This window comes from Loxodonta africana, chromosome 18 (genome assembly GCF_030014295.1).
Source record: "Loxodonta africana isolate mLoxAfr1 chromosome 18, mLoxAfr1.hap2, whole genome shotgun sequence".
Lineage (NCBI taxonomy): Eukaryota > Metazoa > Chordata > Mammalia > Proboscidea > Elephantidae > Loxodonta > Loxodonta africana.
The window spans coordinates 16,567,589-16,584,211 of record NC_087359.1 but is presented as its reverse complement, the minus strand read 5'-3'; the positions used below and the strand labels follow the sequence as shown (position 1 = coordinate 16,584,211).

At 59.0% G+C, this 16,623-nt stretch overlaps 1 protein-coding gene across 6 annotated transcripts in view; it reads right to left on the bottom strand.

Annotated features, from left to right (window-relative positions):
- Positions 1-548: 548 nt before the first annotated feature.
- The window catches only part of UBE2O (ubiquitin conjugating enzyme E2 O), a 57,817-nt gene continuing 41,742 nt past the window's right edge, over positions 549-16,623 (bottom strand). For 2 of the 6 annotated variants that reach the window (XM_064270703.1, XM_064270700.1), the window contains exons 2-18: positions 15,621-15,680; positions 15,367-15,477; positions 12,643-12,740; positions 12,080-12,143; positions 11,379-11,522; positions 10,810-10,919; positions 10,576-10,726; positions 9,859-10,331; positions 9,365-9,519; positions 9,037-9,149; positions 8,813-8,941; positions 7,753-7,842; positions 6,064-6,760; positions 5,711-5,847; positions 2,981-3,184; positions 2,830-2,887; positions 549-2,674 (exon numbers count right to left, since the gene is read on the bottom strand). In XM_064270703.1, coding sequence (XP_064126773.1) covers positions 2,004-2,674; positions 2,830-2,887; positions 2,981-3,184; positions 5,711-5,847; positions 6,064-6,760; positions 7,753-7,842; positions 8,813-8,941; positions 9,037-9,149; positions 9,365-9,519; positions 9,859-10,331; positions 10,576-10,726; positions 10,810-10,919; positions 11,379-11,522; positions 12,080-12,143; positions 12,643-12,740; positions 15,367-15,477; positions 15,621-15,680 — 3,465 coding nt within the window. In that variant the 3' untranslated portion in view covers positions 549-2,003. Of the gene's footprint in view, positions 2,675-2,829; positions 2,888-2,980; positions 3,185-5,710; positions 5,848-6,063; positions 6,761-7,752; positions 7,843-8,812; positions 8,942-9,036; positions 9,168-9,364; positions 9,520-9,858; positions 10,332-10,575; positions 10,727-10,809; positions 10,920-11,378; positions 11,523-12,079; positions 12,144-12,642; positions 12,741-15,366; positions 15,478-15,620; positions 15,681-16,623 lie in introns of all 6 variants that reach the window. The other 4 variants (XM_064270704.1, XM_064270701.1, XM_064270702.1 and 1 more) reach the window with 4 other exon arrangements.

Below are 16,623 nucleotides of genomic sequence, written 5' to 3'. Positions count from 1 at the left end.
GCTCCCTTTTAAAGCCTGATGTCACACAGGGAAGGACTGTGCGGTCCACCCCAGGGTCACTTGCCTCTCCTGCCCCTCCCCGCTCCACCTGGCCCTGTAGTGGGGCTGGGCAGCAGCCTCAAAGGAAGCAGCAGGGAGGGACAGTTGCCAGTCTCCCAACCTGGGCAACCATTTTGGCCTAAAGCCCAGGAGAGGGCACCTGCCACGCCCTCAGCAGCTGGAAGCAGTGGAATGGGCTGAATTGGTCAACTATAAGCATTTGGTGGCCACAGCTGCTGGGTGTTGAGGACAACCCTGCCCAGAGAGGCAAGAGGGTCAACCTGCCGGCCTGGATCCCGAGGTCCTAGGGCTAGAAAAGCAAGAGGTACTGATGCCAACTGGGTGGGAAGAAGTGTCTGCAGGGGCCTCCCCACCGGGCCAGGGAAACTGTGCCCCCTCACCGTGTACTTTCCCGGCCATGGGGTCTCTTTCTTCCACTGGGGAGGGGGTGTCTGAGGGAGGTGTAGCACAAAGGGCCCCAAGAGGAAGGAGGACAATGAGCCCAGGTGAATGGCAGAGGCAGGTTTAATGGTGTCACCTTGTCTTGTACATTGTAATGAGCCAAACAAAAAAAAAGAAAAAATGCAAGTAAAAAAAAGTTTCATCACACTGCACTTTATACAGACACCGTAAGCAGCAGGCATTCACATCTCCACGTGGACGACGTACTCGGAAGCACAGCCCCATCAGTCACTCCGGGTTTCTCCAGCAAGCTCCCGAATGGGCCCGGAGCGCCCGCGCCAGCAGCTGGGGAGGCACAGCACAGGCGCCGGGCCAGCTTAAGGCCAACGAAACGCAGCATGCTTTGGCTTTTTTTTTTTTTCCCTAGTTAAGTGTTAAGATTTTTGCTCTTGAGATTTTGTTATTTTTTCAACCTTAAATGTTACATAGGTACACCAAAAATTACACAGCTGCACTGCGCAACAGCAGCCTCTGAGCCTGGAGCTTCACATTATCAAAAGCTTAGAAAACTTGTAAACCTCGGCCGGTCTCCAAGAGGAGTGCCCCGCTGGCCGCCTCTCCCCAGATGGAGTTTGTAAGCCAAGGGCTGATGGGGTGCCTCCTTCCCACCCAAGGGGCAAGGGTGGCTGTCCTGGGAGCTGCATGACCCTCTCAGTGCATCTTCTGAGGGGAGGGCCGGATCTCCGGGAGCGGCCCCAGCACTCGCCCTGGCTCTGTGTTGCTGCTCCTGCACCTGCAGGCCCTGAGGTGCGGCAGAGCGGGGCGCGGGCAAGGCCGGCAAGCCAGCGCTGCCGAGCTCCCCCTGGCCGGCTTCAGACAGGAAGCACAAGGCACCTACTGCCGTCTCTCTCCCAGCAGCCCTAGGTCTCCCACTCCCCCTCTCCTGGGGTCCCCCCAAACCAAGCCTGCTCTCGTCCTTTCTGAGAACACATCCAATAGGCAGAAGCGTTCTAATCTCACGAAGCCAGAGTCAGCCAGGAGCCAGACAGCACCTACAACTCCCAGGGGACAGCATTGATGCTGGGGGCCAGGGGCAGTGGCAGCAGGGGGCTCAGGAACTGGGGAAGCTAGGTCGAGCCGACGAGGTTGAGGGGAACCAGGGGATTGCTGGAGCAGCCCACACTTCATGCAAGGCACACCCACTCATCCTGCTGCTGGCCTGCGGTGCACCTGGGCCCAGAGAACCAGCATCAGCCCCGGAGCCTCTGCCTCTGACCTGACATGGAGCTGCCCAGGGACGAGAGCTGAGACATTCTGCCTGGGATGCAGAGGGGTTCAGGCTTCCTTTGCCACGGGGACCCGCCTGCTCAAAAGATTGCTTCAGAATAGAAACGGCAGCATCTCAAGAGACTTCTTGCACTTCAGCATCAAACTCGCCTTGGGAGAGGGCGGTGGGGGGCTAGCTTCAGGGGTGGGGAGACGGGCAGAGGAGACTCCCGGAGGTGTGAGTGGGCAGCATCCAGCCCCTCCCCACCGAGTGGCTCTGTTCTCAAGGGTGGTGGCTACTTGTCCTCTGCGTTCTCAGGCATGCCCGCCTCCACCAGAGCCGCCCGGAATTGCGTCAGGACTCCCCGGATGCTCTTGATGAAGCCCTTAGAGAGTGGGAAGAGGGGGAAGCCGATGTCAGGGTAGCCGCTTTTCTCCGGCAGGAAGCTCCGGTAGCTCTTTCTCCGCTTCTTTGGTTTGACACTGGGTGGCACCGATGTGTCCGGCGCGGCCTCTGAAGTCTGCTCTGTGCGGTCCCTGCTGGCCGAGGCCGGGCCCTGGGCACCGCCCTCCGAGTCTGAGCCCTGGGAGGCCTCACCAGGGGCCAGCCCGCCGTCCTCAGGTTCGTCTCGGCTAGAGTCTGAGAGCTCGGCCCCCGCAGGTGGCTCTGGTGAGCTGCTGTCTTTGGGGACCCCATTGGGCAAGGCCTGGGCCCTCTCCAGCAGTGCGTGGGTCTCCAGCCAGGACTCAATGCGGCTCACCAGCCGCCAGCCGCCAGCGCTAAAGTGCTGCCGGATCTCCTGCTCGAAGACCTCGGGGGGCCGCCGCAGCAGCTGGGTCATGGACTGCACCACGCGGATCAGAGCCATCTCGTTGTAGCAGCGGCTGTTCTCGTAGCCCTCCTGCAGGCCCCGGTCGCTGTCGAAGCCAGCCTCGTTGTAGTATGGCTCGTTTACCAGGATTAGGCCTGAGCGGGAGTGCAAGGCCCTCCCTCAGTGGGGAGAAGCTCACCAGGGCAGGCCTGGCCTGATCGCCCAGGGGATGGCAGAGGCACAGGCAGGAGCAGGGAGGGCCCTCCATCACCCTAGCCTTCCCTCTGCCCCAGCACCCGGCCTGCTATACCTTGGATAGAGATGAGCACCTGGAGGAGGCTGGATTTACTCGTCCACCTCTCTGTTCCCTGAAACGACACACAGCACCGTCACACCGTCCTGGTGGCCCAGCCCTGCCCTGCTCTCCCCTAACCTGGCCGGGGTGCTGGTGCCACCCTCACCTTTCCAATCCAGGTGCCCAAGAGGCTGACGCACACCTTCCCGTTGTCGTACAGGTTGGGGTTCAGGCGGCCGCTGCACTGGGAGAGGTAGCAAAAGTGGGGGGGCACGGCCGGGTAGATGTTTGGCAGCTGGATGTCAAACAGGTAGAGACCATCCTCATAGGGCGTCCGGGTGGGCCCCTTGATCAGGGCAGAGAAGAGGTCCTGCAGTGGGAGGGAGGGAAAGGGATGAGGTCAGCAGAGGCCTGGCACACACGCACGGTGCTCGCTTCCCCAGGCGGCATCCGGCCAAGCTGCAGCGCCTAGAACTTGGAGACTGCCAGCCACCAAGAGGCTAGACACAGGTACCTCTAGGCAGACCTACCTGGTGCCTTTCAACACTGGGAAATTTTCCAAATTGGGTGTTACATCAGTATTTTTTCCTCATAAAACATTACTTAAACTTTTATCCCTCAGGATACCTGCCCTGACCCTCAACAAGGTAAGCAACAATAACAGCAAGTGAAAGAACATTCTGGAATGGTGCAGCGGTACACCTATCCTTCACTTGTCGACGCTCTCAGTACCTGACATTTCCCATTTACAACAACAGGAAAATCTACTGTCCGAGTATTCTGCACGCTAATGAGGAGCTGAAGTGACAGGGAGGAGGAGAGAGAGGAGGGTGAGGTTTGTGATAGGCAGGCTGCTCAGGCTGCTGGCGGTTCATATCACCCGGGTGAGGCAGAGGAACTAGGCCTGCCTGCAGTCAGTGTGGGGCAGGCGGGAGGAGGGCAAGAGGTAGGGGCAGCTAGGCCATGAGGAGGTGGTAGGAGCCGGGGCCATAGAAGTTGGGCAGGGTCTTGGAAGTCTCTTCATCCAAAGAGGACTGTCTGTCACTTCTGCAGCCTGTTCCCAGCCCCAGGAGCTGCCTGCTGCCAAGGCCCATATCTAGGGCTGGCAGAGCGGGAAGGTGGACAGCTGAGGTATGGAAGTCCACACGGAGTCCTGGAGCATGGCCAGGTGATAGTGGACCCCTGCTGTTCCAGAGGCGATAGACAACCCCTGACCACCATCACCTTCTCCCCTATGGGTTCCATGGTGGTGGGGAAGGAGTAGTGGGGAAGGGGGGCCCAGCAAAGACTGGCTGATTCTCACATAATGATGAGTTTGGCACAATGACCTGTCTTTGGAGCATAACCATGTTGATAAGTGAGGAGTGGGTGTACTTGCTTTTGGAGGCCAGGGGATGGCCTCACACCAGAGGAAAGACAAGGGAAAATGTTGGAAAACTGCCAGAAACTCAAGTAGTTAAGTCATGAGGAGTCACTCCACAAACACCTGCCATCACGCGGGGACACCAGTGTGGGCAATGTGCATGGTGAGGGTGAGCTGGGTGCAGGAGAGGAGGGGGCGCCATCATGAGGGGCCATCAGTGCCAGGCAAAGTGTGTGGTGAGGGTAAGCTGGGCTCAGGAAAGGGCACCATCACATGAGGCCATCTGTGCCAGGTAATGCGCATGGAGAGGGTGAGCTCGGTGTGGGCATGGGTAAAAGGCTGAGTGAAGAGCTCTGATCCCTTTACCTGTGTTCCTACCAGCCCCACCCCGTGCGCCTACAGAGGCGCACTGCCCCCTTCTCGTGAGATGCCTGGGAACAAGAGAACAACGTGGGAAGGCCAATCCCTGCTTCCCTCAGCAGAGCTAAGGCAGGGTGGAATTCTCAAGAGGAATTTTACTGAACCCCAAAATACCCACAAGTGAAGGTATCAAAACTGCGAGCACATGGAGCCCCACTTTGTTGTCCCCAGCTCCTTCCCCTTCTTTTCTCTGGCCCTTCGTTCTAGGCAGGGCCGAGCTGGCGCCACTGTCAGTCAGCCTCTAATTTAGAGTTGCACTCGGGCCCAGGTCACAGCAGGGGCCCAGGACAAGCCTGGTGACTACAGAAGAAGGCAAGTGGAATGGGCTGCCTGCTCCTGGGGCAAATGACGAAGCACTCCCCGCCTCCCGCCACAAACATTACTCAGAAAACCCCAGGCCAGATTGCGAATGGAGGCATGGAAACGCGCACAACGGGACATAACTGCCCGGCGGCCTACTTTGCTTAGTTAAAGGGAACTAGAGTGACATCAGCAGGTCTCAAAAATCATCCTGCTGAGTGACTGAAACAAACTACAGATGTGTACGGTGGCATGGTGTTACGTAAAACAAGCCATACACCGTACTGCGTGCTCATGGTGACGCATGGGAACATGCAAGAATAAAGTCTGGAAGGAGACTCCCTAACTCCTCATGATAGATTGTGGGGGAGGGGGATGGCTCAGAGAAACGTTTCTCCTGTGCTATTCTAACTTTCCCAAGAGAGTACACTCAGGTATTAATTGTTGCTGTGAGTTGCCGTCAAGTTGATTCCTACTCATGGTGACCCCACATTTGCAGAGCAGAACTGCTCCACAGGGTTTTCAAGGCCTGTCTTCCAAGGTGCCTCTGGGTGGGTTGGAACTGCCAACCTTTTGGCTAGTATTTGAGCACTTAACAGTCTGTGATACCCAAAAATGCCGAGGTAATAATCACATAATTTAAAACTATTTTTAAAAAAAGGGAAGAACTATCTGGTTGGGACAGGTGTGGGCTCTTGCCAGCACTTCCCCTGACCAGGCCTGTGCCCTCGCCTGTAGGAAGGTGGCTGGCAGCCTCTCGAGTGCAGCACCTACCCACACTGGGTCCACACCAAGCCCACGCAGTTTACTTGCCATTCTGTCCTCGAAGGTCTTGACCATGATGCCATCGGGCAGTGAGGTGGCCAGCAGTGCCATTTCCTTCCGAACTGTGCTGAAGAACTTCTTGGCTTCTGGAGGCTGGAACTCAATTTTCTTGAAAGAGTGATTTGCTGGAGGGAGGAAGAGAGGGGTCAGTAGTGCTTGGAGGGCCCCAGGAGCTCTGTGTGTGAGGCGGCTGCCACCCTTCAGAACCTGGCCTGGGTGAGCAACTGCCGTATGTCCCCAGGCAGGTGAGGCAACCCACCTGCTTCCCACCCGCTCCTCCCGGCATCAGCGTCGGGGGAGGTCCCGGGCAGCAGCAGGCTGGGAGGGCAGGGCGAACTCACAGGGGGCAAACTCCAGCACGGAGAAGACCTCGCCCTTGGCGCTGGTGAAAGTGACGCCGGGCTTGCCACCGCACTGCTGGCAGAGCACAGGGGTCTCGCTGGGCCACTCTGCCTTCACGGGGGACTGCCCCTCGGGCTTGTCCTCCTTGCGTTCTGCGTCGGGCACCGCCTCCATTTTCTCCTCCTCAGCGATTGCTACGTTGTCCAGAGTCTTCTTGAGGTTTTCCTGAAGCTTTTTAATGTCATCCAGAAACTTCTTCTCACGCGTTGGCTTCTCTGGCTCCACCGTGGGGGAGGTGGGCGAGCCCGTCAGGAGCTGCTCCACTGTCATGTTCTTCAGGCTCTCCAAGATCTTGATGGCCTCCTTCAGCTCCCGGAAGCTCTTTGGGGGCCCGTCCTTGCCCCCCTTCTCCATCAGCCCCGCCATGGGGGCTGCCATGGCCACAGCCCCTTGGATGGCAGCCGTGGCGGCCTCTTCACTGATGACCACGCCCTTGTCCTCCTCAGGGGCAGCTGGTGGCTCGGCGGCGGGGATGGGGGGCTCCTCAATCTTGGGGTGCTCATCTTCCACCAACCCATTGTCAGTTTCCCAGCTGTCGCTGTCGTCCTCCCACTCGTCCGAGGATGCCCCACTGGTACTGCCTTCCACAGAATCGTAGTCGGATTCTTCGATCTCGGACTCGATGTTGTACAGGTGCTGGTGTGTGAGTGAAACACAAAGGTGGTTCAGATGTGGGGGTGCATGACAGGAAGCCCCTTCCCACCACAGGGGGCTTAGGGGCCCCTTATCCTCACAGCAGATGACTGGGCTCACCAAGGCCCTGGCAACTCCGTCCTCCCTACCTCCGTTTCCTGCTCTGGACCTTGAACCTCTCAGTGCTAGCAGGGTTCCTTCGTCCTTAGGAGCCACCCTCCACCTGCCCACCCCTCGCCCACAGGACCAGAGCCCAGCCTCCCCTGCCTCTGTGCCTGTGGCCAGCATCCGGGGCCAAGGGGCCCAAGGGGACAGCTTGACAAATCCAGCCCTACCCAAGGGCTCAGAGAGCTGCCGTGGGGATGAAGATGACCTTCCGGGCTGCACCAGGGGATATGGAACACGTGATAGGGGTACAGGGGGGAGCCGGCCTCTGCCGTGTCCTGTCTAGTTCCCTGGAATGGCCTCCTAGACAGGGGGAGAGCCGTGCCCCCACTCCCAGTGTTGGCACCCTGAAAGGAGAGCTGGGGGCAGAGGACAGTAGTGAGCATACCAGCAGGGCCCAAGTGAGCGGGCCTTCCTCTCTCTGGGCCTCAGCTGTGTTTTCCTGGCAGTATCGGTGGAAACCCCCACCCACCCAGGAAGTAACCTGCATTTGCTTAGCACAGTGAGATGGGAAGCCAGGCAACATGGAGGTCTGTGGAAACCCACATGCCCTGGTGAGCTGGAGAACCTGCTGGGCGAGGCGGGCTGTGGGTGGGCCCTCGTTCCCCTGGCCTCCCTGACCTGGTACCTCGTAACAGCTGTCCTTCTCGGCCGTCCTTGCTGTGGGAACGGCTGAAAGCCAGTTCCTCAAACGCCCACCAACTCCCAGCCCCAAGGATTCTGAGACCCTTCCACAGGAAGGCTCTTGTTGGTAAGGTTTGCCAGCAAGTTCTCCCATTTCTGGGTAGGCGATGGACATAGGCAAGCTTTGGGTCCTGGCAGAGCCTTACCTGGGGCAGGATGATGGTTTTTGAGTTGTCAGCCCACACCACCTCTACCTTGCTGCTGACATCCACGCGGGCCACCTGGCCCACTGACGGCTGCAAGGCAAACAGGACAGTCAAGGGCACAGCTCTCCAGGAGGGGTGAGCGCCAGACCCCTGGGAAAGGGCGCCCCAGCAGTGGATGGCAGGGGACAAGGCCACGAGAAGTGAGGACGTGTAGACACCAGCCCAAGAATGGGTGTAACTAGGGCCAGGGACAACCTGGGTGTGGGAACCCTGCTTACACCTCCTCGCTCACTGTCCTGGGACAACCTGGGTGTGGGAATCCTGCTCACACCTCCCGGCCCACTGTCCTGGGACAACCTGGGTGTGGGAACCCTGCTCACACCTCCCAGCTCTCTGTCCTCGGACAACCTGGGTGTGGGAACCCTGCTCACACCTCCCAGCCCACTGTCCTGAGACAACGTGGGTGTGGGAACCCCGCTCACACCTCCCAGCTTACTGCCCACTGAGTCCAGGTGCCTGCCCCAATCTCAGCAGGCACCCACGGGTTCCCTTCACACTCATAGCCCCAGCCCCTCCAGGCCTCCCGCTACTCCCAGGATGAGGGCTCCTGCCTTGCTCAGGCTTTGTTCCTGCTCCTCCTCTCCAGAATCCACTCCCACACGATGCTCCTGTCTCCCCCAGGGAGCGCCCCCACAAGCCTCTCCTGTATGGTATGGTGTTTTCCACCATGCTCATGGCACGTCTGACAAAGGACTCAGCTTCCCTAACAGACACCACCGGGGGGTTCAGGAGCAGCTGCACGAATAGAGCCTGACCTTCTGGTTCCTCTGTGGGTGTTGGGGCTGAGCAGCACCTCTACCGTGGGCAGCTGCTCTCCTGGGGAGGGTGCTTCAGGCAGGGCTGGGAGCCCAGGGGACTTACTCTGGGGGACTCTGAGCCCCAGGCGGCAAGAGGTACGGCAGGACTTCAAGTCCTGTGTCCTGGAGCCACCTGGTGGCTCTCTCAGGGACTGCAGTTGCCACATAGACCAGGAGCAGGTGCCCAGAGGGGAGCGCTGTACCTCGTCTTCCCTGGGAGGGGCCCCATCCTCAGTGTTGCCGATGCGGATGACGATGTCCGTAGTGCGGAACCGGAAGTCAGGGTGGTCAGCGATGTCGTACACGCTCACGTCTTCCTCTTCTCCGATCAGCTGCGGCACAAGATGGTGATGGTGGCTGTCAGCCAGGGCCCCTGCCCACCTTCCCGCCCAGCCCACCCTGCGGTGGGGGGATGGTGCACACACACCTCCACGTCGTCCCCGCTTGGCCGCAGCTTGAACCACTTCACCATGCAGGTGCGGCCGATGTGGTCCCCAGACTGTACCACGCCGTACACAGCAGGGTCTGGGCAGCTCTGGACTGGGGGCAGAAGGAGCCCTGGTGGTGCCCGCCCACCGGCCACGAGCCTGCCCATCACACCTCAAACCAACAGGGCACAGAACCCAGCAAAGCCCTCCCACTAGCCCTCCAGAGGGAGACACCTTCGCAAGGGGCCTCTCCTTGCTGACCTCAGGTGACCTCTGACACTCTCCCACCCCTCCCCTTGCCCGGCCCTCTGGGGGGTGCTGGCATACCCCGCTTGTCCACCACGAAATCCCCCGGGCAGAACTCGTTGTTGTCCAGGTGGTGCACTGGGAAGAGGTCGTTGGAGCGGATGCTGCACTCCACGGAGCCATCCTGCCACATCACGTCCGCTGAGGTCATGGTGGTCACCACTTCCACGGCCACCCTGCAGGTGGGGCTGGCGATGAGGCTGCTTCCCCAGGGGAAGGGCAGACTGCCTTTCTGCCCCCACCCCACCCCGGGGACTTGGTGACCCCAAAACTCCCTCACGTGTGAGAGGAGGGGAGAAGGGTTGCGGGACGAGAGTCATGACGCTCGGACAGCTTACCAGGGCTTTTCACGCACAGCCCAGTCAGGGCCAACTCCACCGCCCCGCCCGGGCCTCCTTCCTCCCCCCGGGGCCTGCCCAGGCACCCTGAGTGATCATGCTGTGGGGCGTGGGGGTGAGCCCTGCCCGGCCTCAGGCTGGATAGGTGACCAGGGCGGAGGGCACCCCGGTCCCCACCTGTCCCCCGGCTTGAAGTCACGGGTGATCTTGTTCTTCTTCCTCTTGTGTTTCCGCTTTAGGTTCTTGATGGACAGTGGGATGCTCTTCTTGCGGCTCGTGCCGCTGCCACTCTGCGAGGAGGTGGTGGAGCTGGCAGAGGACGTCACCGAGCTGGTGTCATCCGTGTCATCGGCGGCCTCGTCGTCTGCATCCTGCTCTGCCGAGTGCAGCCGATCATCTCCGCCCTCCTTCAGCAGGAAGGGGGGCAGGTGCTCGCCAGCCTCGGGGGACTCCTCAGGGCCCTCATCCTGCACCTCTGCTGGGCTGGCAGAACCGTCGACTGTCTCCTCAGGGCTGGTGGAGCCCGGCTCGCTCCTGGCCTTGGCGTCCCCCTTCTTGTCCATGTCCTCCATGGAGTGATCCCGGGGACACTGGGTGTCCGGGGAGCATGACATGATCCGCACGACCTGCTTCTTCAACAGGCGCTTCACCTGCGAGGGTGGAGGAGTGGGAGCACTGTGGGGGGCGTGTGGGGCTGCCATCGGCCCCACCCTGGGTGGAACCAGCTGGCCTGACCCCAGGCATCTCGGTCTGGGTGGGCAGCAGAGAGTCACCCTCGGTGGCCTGCAAGAGTCATCAGAGCTGCCCACCACAAGGTGGTGGCCGTCCTTGCTGTGGGAACGGCTGAAGGCCAGTTCCTCAAACGCCCACCAACTCCCAGCCCCAAGGACATACCTTCTTGGCCATAGAGCCCTCCCCCTGGGCGCAGTTTTTTTCTGGACATTCACAGGCAATCTGGGCCGGCTCTACCTTGGCTGGGAAGACATACAGACAGCGCTCCCCCAGCTGCCGCTGAGCATGGTCAAAGCATCCGAGACGCTTCACCCTGAGGCGGAGAAGTGGGGCATGGCCAGGCTGCACTTCCTGCCAGAGCAGGCCCTGGCGGAGTGGATGGCCTCTGGAGCTCACCTGCCTAGATTCTCCTGGGTGATGACAGAGGGCGGGGGGCTGACGCTGTCCGTGCCCCCTGGACAGAAACTCTTGGTAATCCATGTGACTTTGAGCTCCACGACCTGCACCTGGGAAGGCAGAGGGACAGAAGCACAGTCAAGGCAGGTTCCCATGGCACTGCCTCTAACCGGCTGGGCAGGGTGGCTCATGGACCAGCCCCACCTGACCGCCAGGGCAGAGAGCCAGTCGTCAGAGGCAGCACCAGTACCAACACACCTGGAGCAGCCGTGACTAACCACACCCCCCTCACAGGAGGAGGTTCTATTCCTTGTCCCTGGGGCCCCTGCTGCCACCTCACCACCAGTCAGGGCCCAGAGGAACAGCTACCCTCTGGCCTGGCCTTGCTCTGTTGGCCCCGTGGTGCGGGTTCTGCCTGTCAGCTGCTCCATGGCCAGAGCCCGGCGTCCCTTCCCCCTCAGAGCCCTTTCAGATCAAGAGTCCAGAGGTTGAGCAGCAGGGCTGCACCCTCAGATGACAGAGGGCCAAGGTGGAAGCTGGGTTCCACCTCCCTGGCCCCTGGGTCCCACCTCTTCCACCACCACTCGGAACTTGCTCTTGGTGCTGAGCACAGGCTTGACCCCCGACAGCCACTGGACACTGGAGAAGATCTTGGCTGGGCCGATGAGCACCTGACCCGGGTAGAAGCCGTAGGAATCGTCAAAGAAGAGGCCCTGAGGGATTCAGGGTGGGAGAAGAGTCCTTGTGAACAGTACCCCTCAGGCGACAGCCGCACCTCATAGGCTCCACACTCCCTAAGACACCCCTGACACCCCGATGCAGTCACGAACCAGCCAGGGGCCTTATTACATGCAGATTGTGACAGTCTATGTTCCTGAGAAGTTGTCCCTGCTAGTGGTCATGGGATCACATTATGAGGAGTAAAGCTCGAGAGAGCAGGGTCCTCAAACTTGCTCGGTCACGCACCCCTTTGTATTTACTCACAAACCGGGCGCAGCACTACTGTGCTGCCATAGTGTGGTGTGTCAAAGTGTCGTGTACATGCTAAGACAGAGAAATGACATCTACAAAGACTGAGATAAAAAGTGAACGTAAGTGCAGATGACATTTCTAACGCTCTGTCTACACCCAGGCTCTCAGCATGCCTGGCGCACACCTCCCTGGTTCCAGCACTCGGCCCTGGACAGCGACGAGCTGCAGGCCGGTTCTCCCTCCTCCACAGTCCAGGGTGTGGGAACAGGGGTGATGGAGGCCTGGCAGGCCAACTCACCGAGTCGCTGACGTGGGGGCAGACGTCGTAGAGCTTGGCACCATCTTCTGTGTTCATGGAGCACCTGGAACAGTGAACACAGTCTTGTCTCCACCAGTGGGCAGTGACTGCAGTCCCGGAAGGGGCGACAGCCAGGACACAGCTGCTGATCAGCAGACAGCAGTTATCCAGAGGGGCCAATATGTCACAGTGCCCTAGGGTGGCCCAATTCATCTTGTGCCAGCAGCTCAGCCTCTTCGCTGGTACAAGGAACTCTCCTACACTCAGCAAGACCCTGACTCCACGGCTGAGCCCTCACCACCATTAAAGTGGCTAAAATAAAGCACCAGCCCTAGCAGATATCCTAAACGACAATGCTTCTCTTCCCAAGTCAAGACAGGGCAAAGACCAGAGACTGAGCCAGAGAACGAGGCCACAGTGGCTGAACAGGGTCAGGCCTGGGACACAAGGCCCTCGTGCCTGCAGCAGCTGCCATTGCCCTTGATAAAACTCGTCATCACAGCCCCGTCTCCTTCCGCTGGGCCGCCCTCCCCCAGCCAGCGGCTCCTGTGGTGAGGTGCTACCTGGCGCCATTGGACAGCTTCAGGATGATCTGATTCTTCAAGTCATAGACCTTCCCCAGCCAGCAGTCATAGGCAATGTAGTCCCCGTACATGAAGGGCTGTGGGCCAAGTGGACAGGGGCAGTGAGAATGGGAGGCAGTGCTGCTGTCCAGGGCAGGGAACCCCTCATGGGCTCACTGAGGCAGGAGAGGAAGGGCCCAGAGTATTTACTGCCTGGACGGGTCCAACATTGGACCTAATAACTGCCGAAGCAGGTCCCCTTCCCAAGAGCTCTCAGCTGGGTCCCACTTCTCTTCCCCTGTGCGGGAGAGCCACCCAGAGGCAGTGGGTGTGATGGCATCTAAGGACACTTGGCAGGAGGGGCTGTGGGTGGGGCAGCAGAGCAGACGCTGTGCGGTGGGGACACTGGTTACTTGCCCAAATGAGTGAAGTGATTTGAGCAGTAAATATTTAAATACATTGAGGATAACAAGAACTGCTGGAGAAGGTACCCGTGAATATGGGAAGGATCGACCTGAGAACTGGAAGCATCAGGAGGGGCTCATAGATGTATGTATGCATACACAGAATAGGTACTGGGGCATTTGTGTGTATACACGCAAATATATGGACACGTGCAGACACACACAGGTGCCCTGGTGGTGCAGTGATTAGGAGCTATGGATGCTAACCAAAAAGTAGGCAGTTCGAATCCACCAGCTGCTCCTTGGAAACCCTATGGTGCAGCTCTACCCTGTCCTACAGGGTCGCTATGAGTCAGAATCGACTCGATGGAAATGGGTTGTTTTTTTTTTTTTTTTCAGATATACAGATAGTTCCCTGGGCTGTCCTGAAAGGGCCTCATGGGAGTTGGCACACTGGCACCCAGATCTTGGTTTTTAAACACTGCTTTCCTCTGAAAGGAGCCAGGGCTCCCTGGAGAAATGGCTGATTCCAGGGCAGGGACAGAGAAGATACAAGATGAGCCTGGAGCATCTCAGTGTGTCACAAAGTAAGAAAGTGCTCAGGAAATGACCGGAAAGTCAGAGGGTCAGAGGAACCAGCCTGAAGGGTTCCCATGAGCCAAATCTGGGATAATTTCAGCAATAAAGTAAATGGTGGTAGAGAACGGATTACAACCAACTGAATAAAACAGGGAGCTCTGGTGGCACGGTGGTTAAGAGCTCAGGTCAGTGGTTCGAAGCCACCAGCCGCTCCTTGGAAACCCTATGGGGCAGTTCTACTCTGTCCTACAGGGTAGCTCAGTTGGAATCGACTCGACAGCAACGGGTTTGGTTTTGGTGTTTGGATAAAGCAGGCACCTATGAGTCCCATACTGACATAATGAAGTGACTAGGTAAACAGAGGGAGGGTAAAGCTTGTCCCTGCAGCCAGACACCAGCTATAAATATGAGGGATGAGCAGCCACAGATCTCCGTTTAGCAACTGGAGGTGCTCATGGAGGCCCAGGTGGGGGCTGCTTATGGAGGCCGAGCTGGCGGACTGGGGTTTGACAAAGATGGGATACTGACACAATCTTAGAATAAAGCCATCACCGTTGAGTTGATTCCAACTCCTAATGACCCTACAGGACAGAGCAGAACTGCCCTACAGGGTTTCCAAGGTTGTAATCTTCATGGAAGCAGACTGCCACAGCTTTCTCCCAGAGCAGCTGGTAGGTTCGAACCACCGACCTCTTGGTTAGCAGCTGAGGTCTGAAACCACCTCTGCTCCTAATCTCAGAATACCTCTCCACAAAATATAATCAGTTAAAAATAGGTAAATGGAGACACCACTGTGGAGAAAGCTGGCAGACACCAACATGACCAGGGAGCAAAGTGGATGCCCGGCGGTGGGTTCACTTTATGCCGTGGTCCCGGGTGTGAGGCTGGGAAGCACTCAGGGTGCCTCTGTGGTCCCCCCCGCCAAGAGGGCATGCCATGGCCTGAAGCAACTCATGAGGCAGCACCGGAGGGACCAGGCTAAGGGGAGTCGTGCTGAATCTGACACTGCCCAGTGCATGGAGACGGGGAAGAACAGAGGAGCAGCCCCAGACAGGAGGGGACAGAACACAGACAATGAATGCACAGTGTGCCCCAGAGCGGGGCCACCTGGCTGGGACGGCGAATGGGGTCTGTGGACCAGGCAGGGGTGTAGCTGTGCTGGTTTCTGGACTGTGAGGACTGTCGAGGAGTGTCCTTGTTTGGGGAAATATACCCTGGAGTATTTCGGGGCCGCGGGGCAGCAGCTTGCTCTCAAATGTTTCAGAAAAAAAAGACTAGAGAGGGAGGGAGGTGGGGGAGGGAAGAAGGGCAGTTGATGGAACAAATGAAGCAAAATAGTTGGGGAACCCAGGTGAGGTGGGGTACAGGAATGCTCCGTACTGTTACAACTTTTCTCTAAGTTTGAAATTGTTTAAAAATAGCTTATTACAAAGAAACCTGTTAAAAAGGAAGAATGTTAGAGGAGGAAGGAAAACAGGTAAAGGAGCCACATCTGCCATTCAGGTGGGTGAGGGTGGGGGAGTGGGAAGCCCGCTCCTCGGGTCTATGTGGCCCCCTAGGGTCTACATGGCCCCTCAGGTCTACATGCCCCCTTGTGGTCTACGCTGCCCCCTCGGATCTACACGGCCCCCTCTCAAGCAGCAGCAGCAGCACTCGTCGACAGGGAGCGGGCAGGCCACTGTCTGGCAACAGGCTGTGTCAGCAAGGGCCACAGGGTGGGTGCAGCCCCGCCCAGGCTCACCCAGATGTGCTGCAGGTCCTTGCTGTTGACAGGGTAGATGATGCAGTTGGTGCCAATGAGCTTGACAGCACAGTCTATGTTCACGTCGATCACCGTCCCACACTGGCTGTCCTGCAGTGAGAGGGAACCTGCGGTGAGAAGCACAGGAGGCGCAGCAGCCCCAGCCACCACCCAAGGGCCTGGGGACCCTGCCTTGGGCAGTGCCCAGGCCAGCACCCCCATATGCAGAGAATGAGGGGGCTGCCAGAACTCACGGTGGAGCGCATGTGCCGGACCACGTCCCGGGGCACCACGGAGCGGTCCTCCAGCTTTAGCTGTGAGGGGAAACACAGATGAGAGGTGGGCCCCTGCCACCACCCTGCACTCTTCCCCCAGCGTCTACTCAAGTGTCACATCCACCCCTTCCACCAGCGCCAGGCCAGAGACAGACCCTGTCAGCCCCCCCGCGCCCCCAGCCCCCCTCCCTCCAAAGGCAAGCACGATGCTTGCTGGGGGCACCTTCATCACACTCAAAGTGGGTAAGTGACGGATCCCAGCCTTCCACCTTCTGCAGGTGCCCCCTCAGAGGTGGGGTCAGTGCAGAGGAGAGTGGGGTGGGGAGGGCTGCAGTGCTGGGCCGTAAGGGTCACCCTGGAGGTCTGCTATCCCCCGACCTTACATGTGCTAATCTGGGCTATCCTTCCTGGCCACCTGTGCCTGCTCCTTATCTCTCCCACTACGGGCCGGTGGGCTGCTGAGTAACTCCCAGGACTGCGCACTTCTGGAGTCTGTCCAGGTACAAGCACCTGACCCGTCGCTCACAAACACCCATCAGCAGTGGCTTCCAAGAGGAGGGCCAGGGCTGGTCTCCACAGGCCAGAGGGCCTGGGCGTCTGTCACTGCTTCCCCACACCTGGGCCGCTCCTCTGGTTCCTCACTGACGTCACGGTGCTGTCGGTCTCCTTTGGATGCCAAGGTCACGACCTCTGGGGTGGAAGGGCTGCTCCCCAAACAGGACACAACAGCATCCCCCTCCCCAGAGGTCTCTACACTATCCACCCCTGGGGCAGGGAGAGGCGCCCTCCTGGAGGGCAGAGCCAGCGACAGAGGGAGACCCTGGCTCATGGTCCCCAGAACTGCGGTGATGACTGAAACGAGCCCTGCTGTTAGTAAGATGTGATTCTTAGGAGAAATATGAAGGGGAAGCAGACCGCACCGTCCCACCAGCAGGGATGTTCCTGTAGGGACAGGTTCATGCTCCAGGTGAGAACAGGCCCA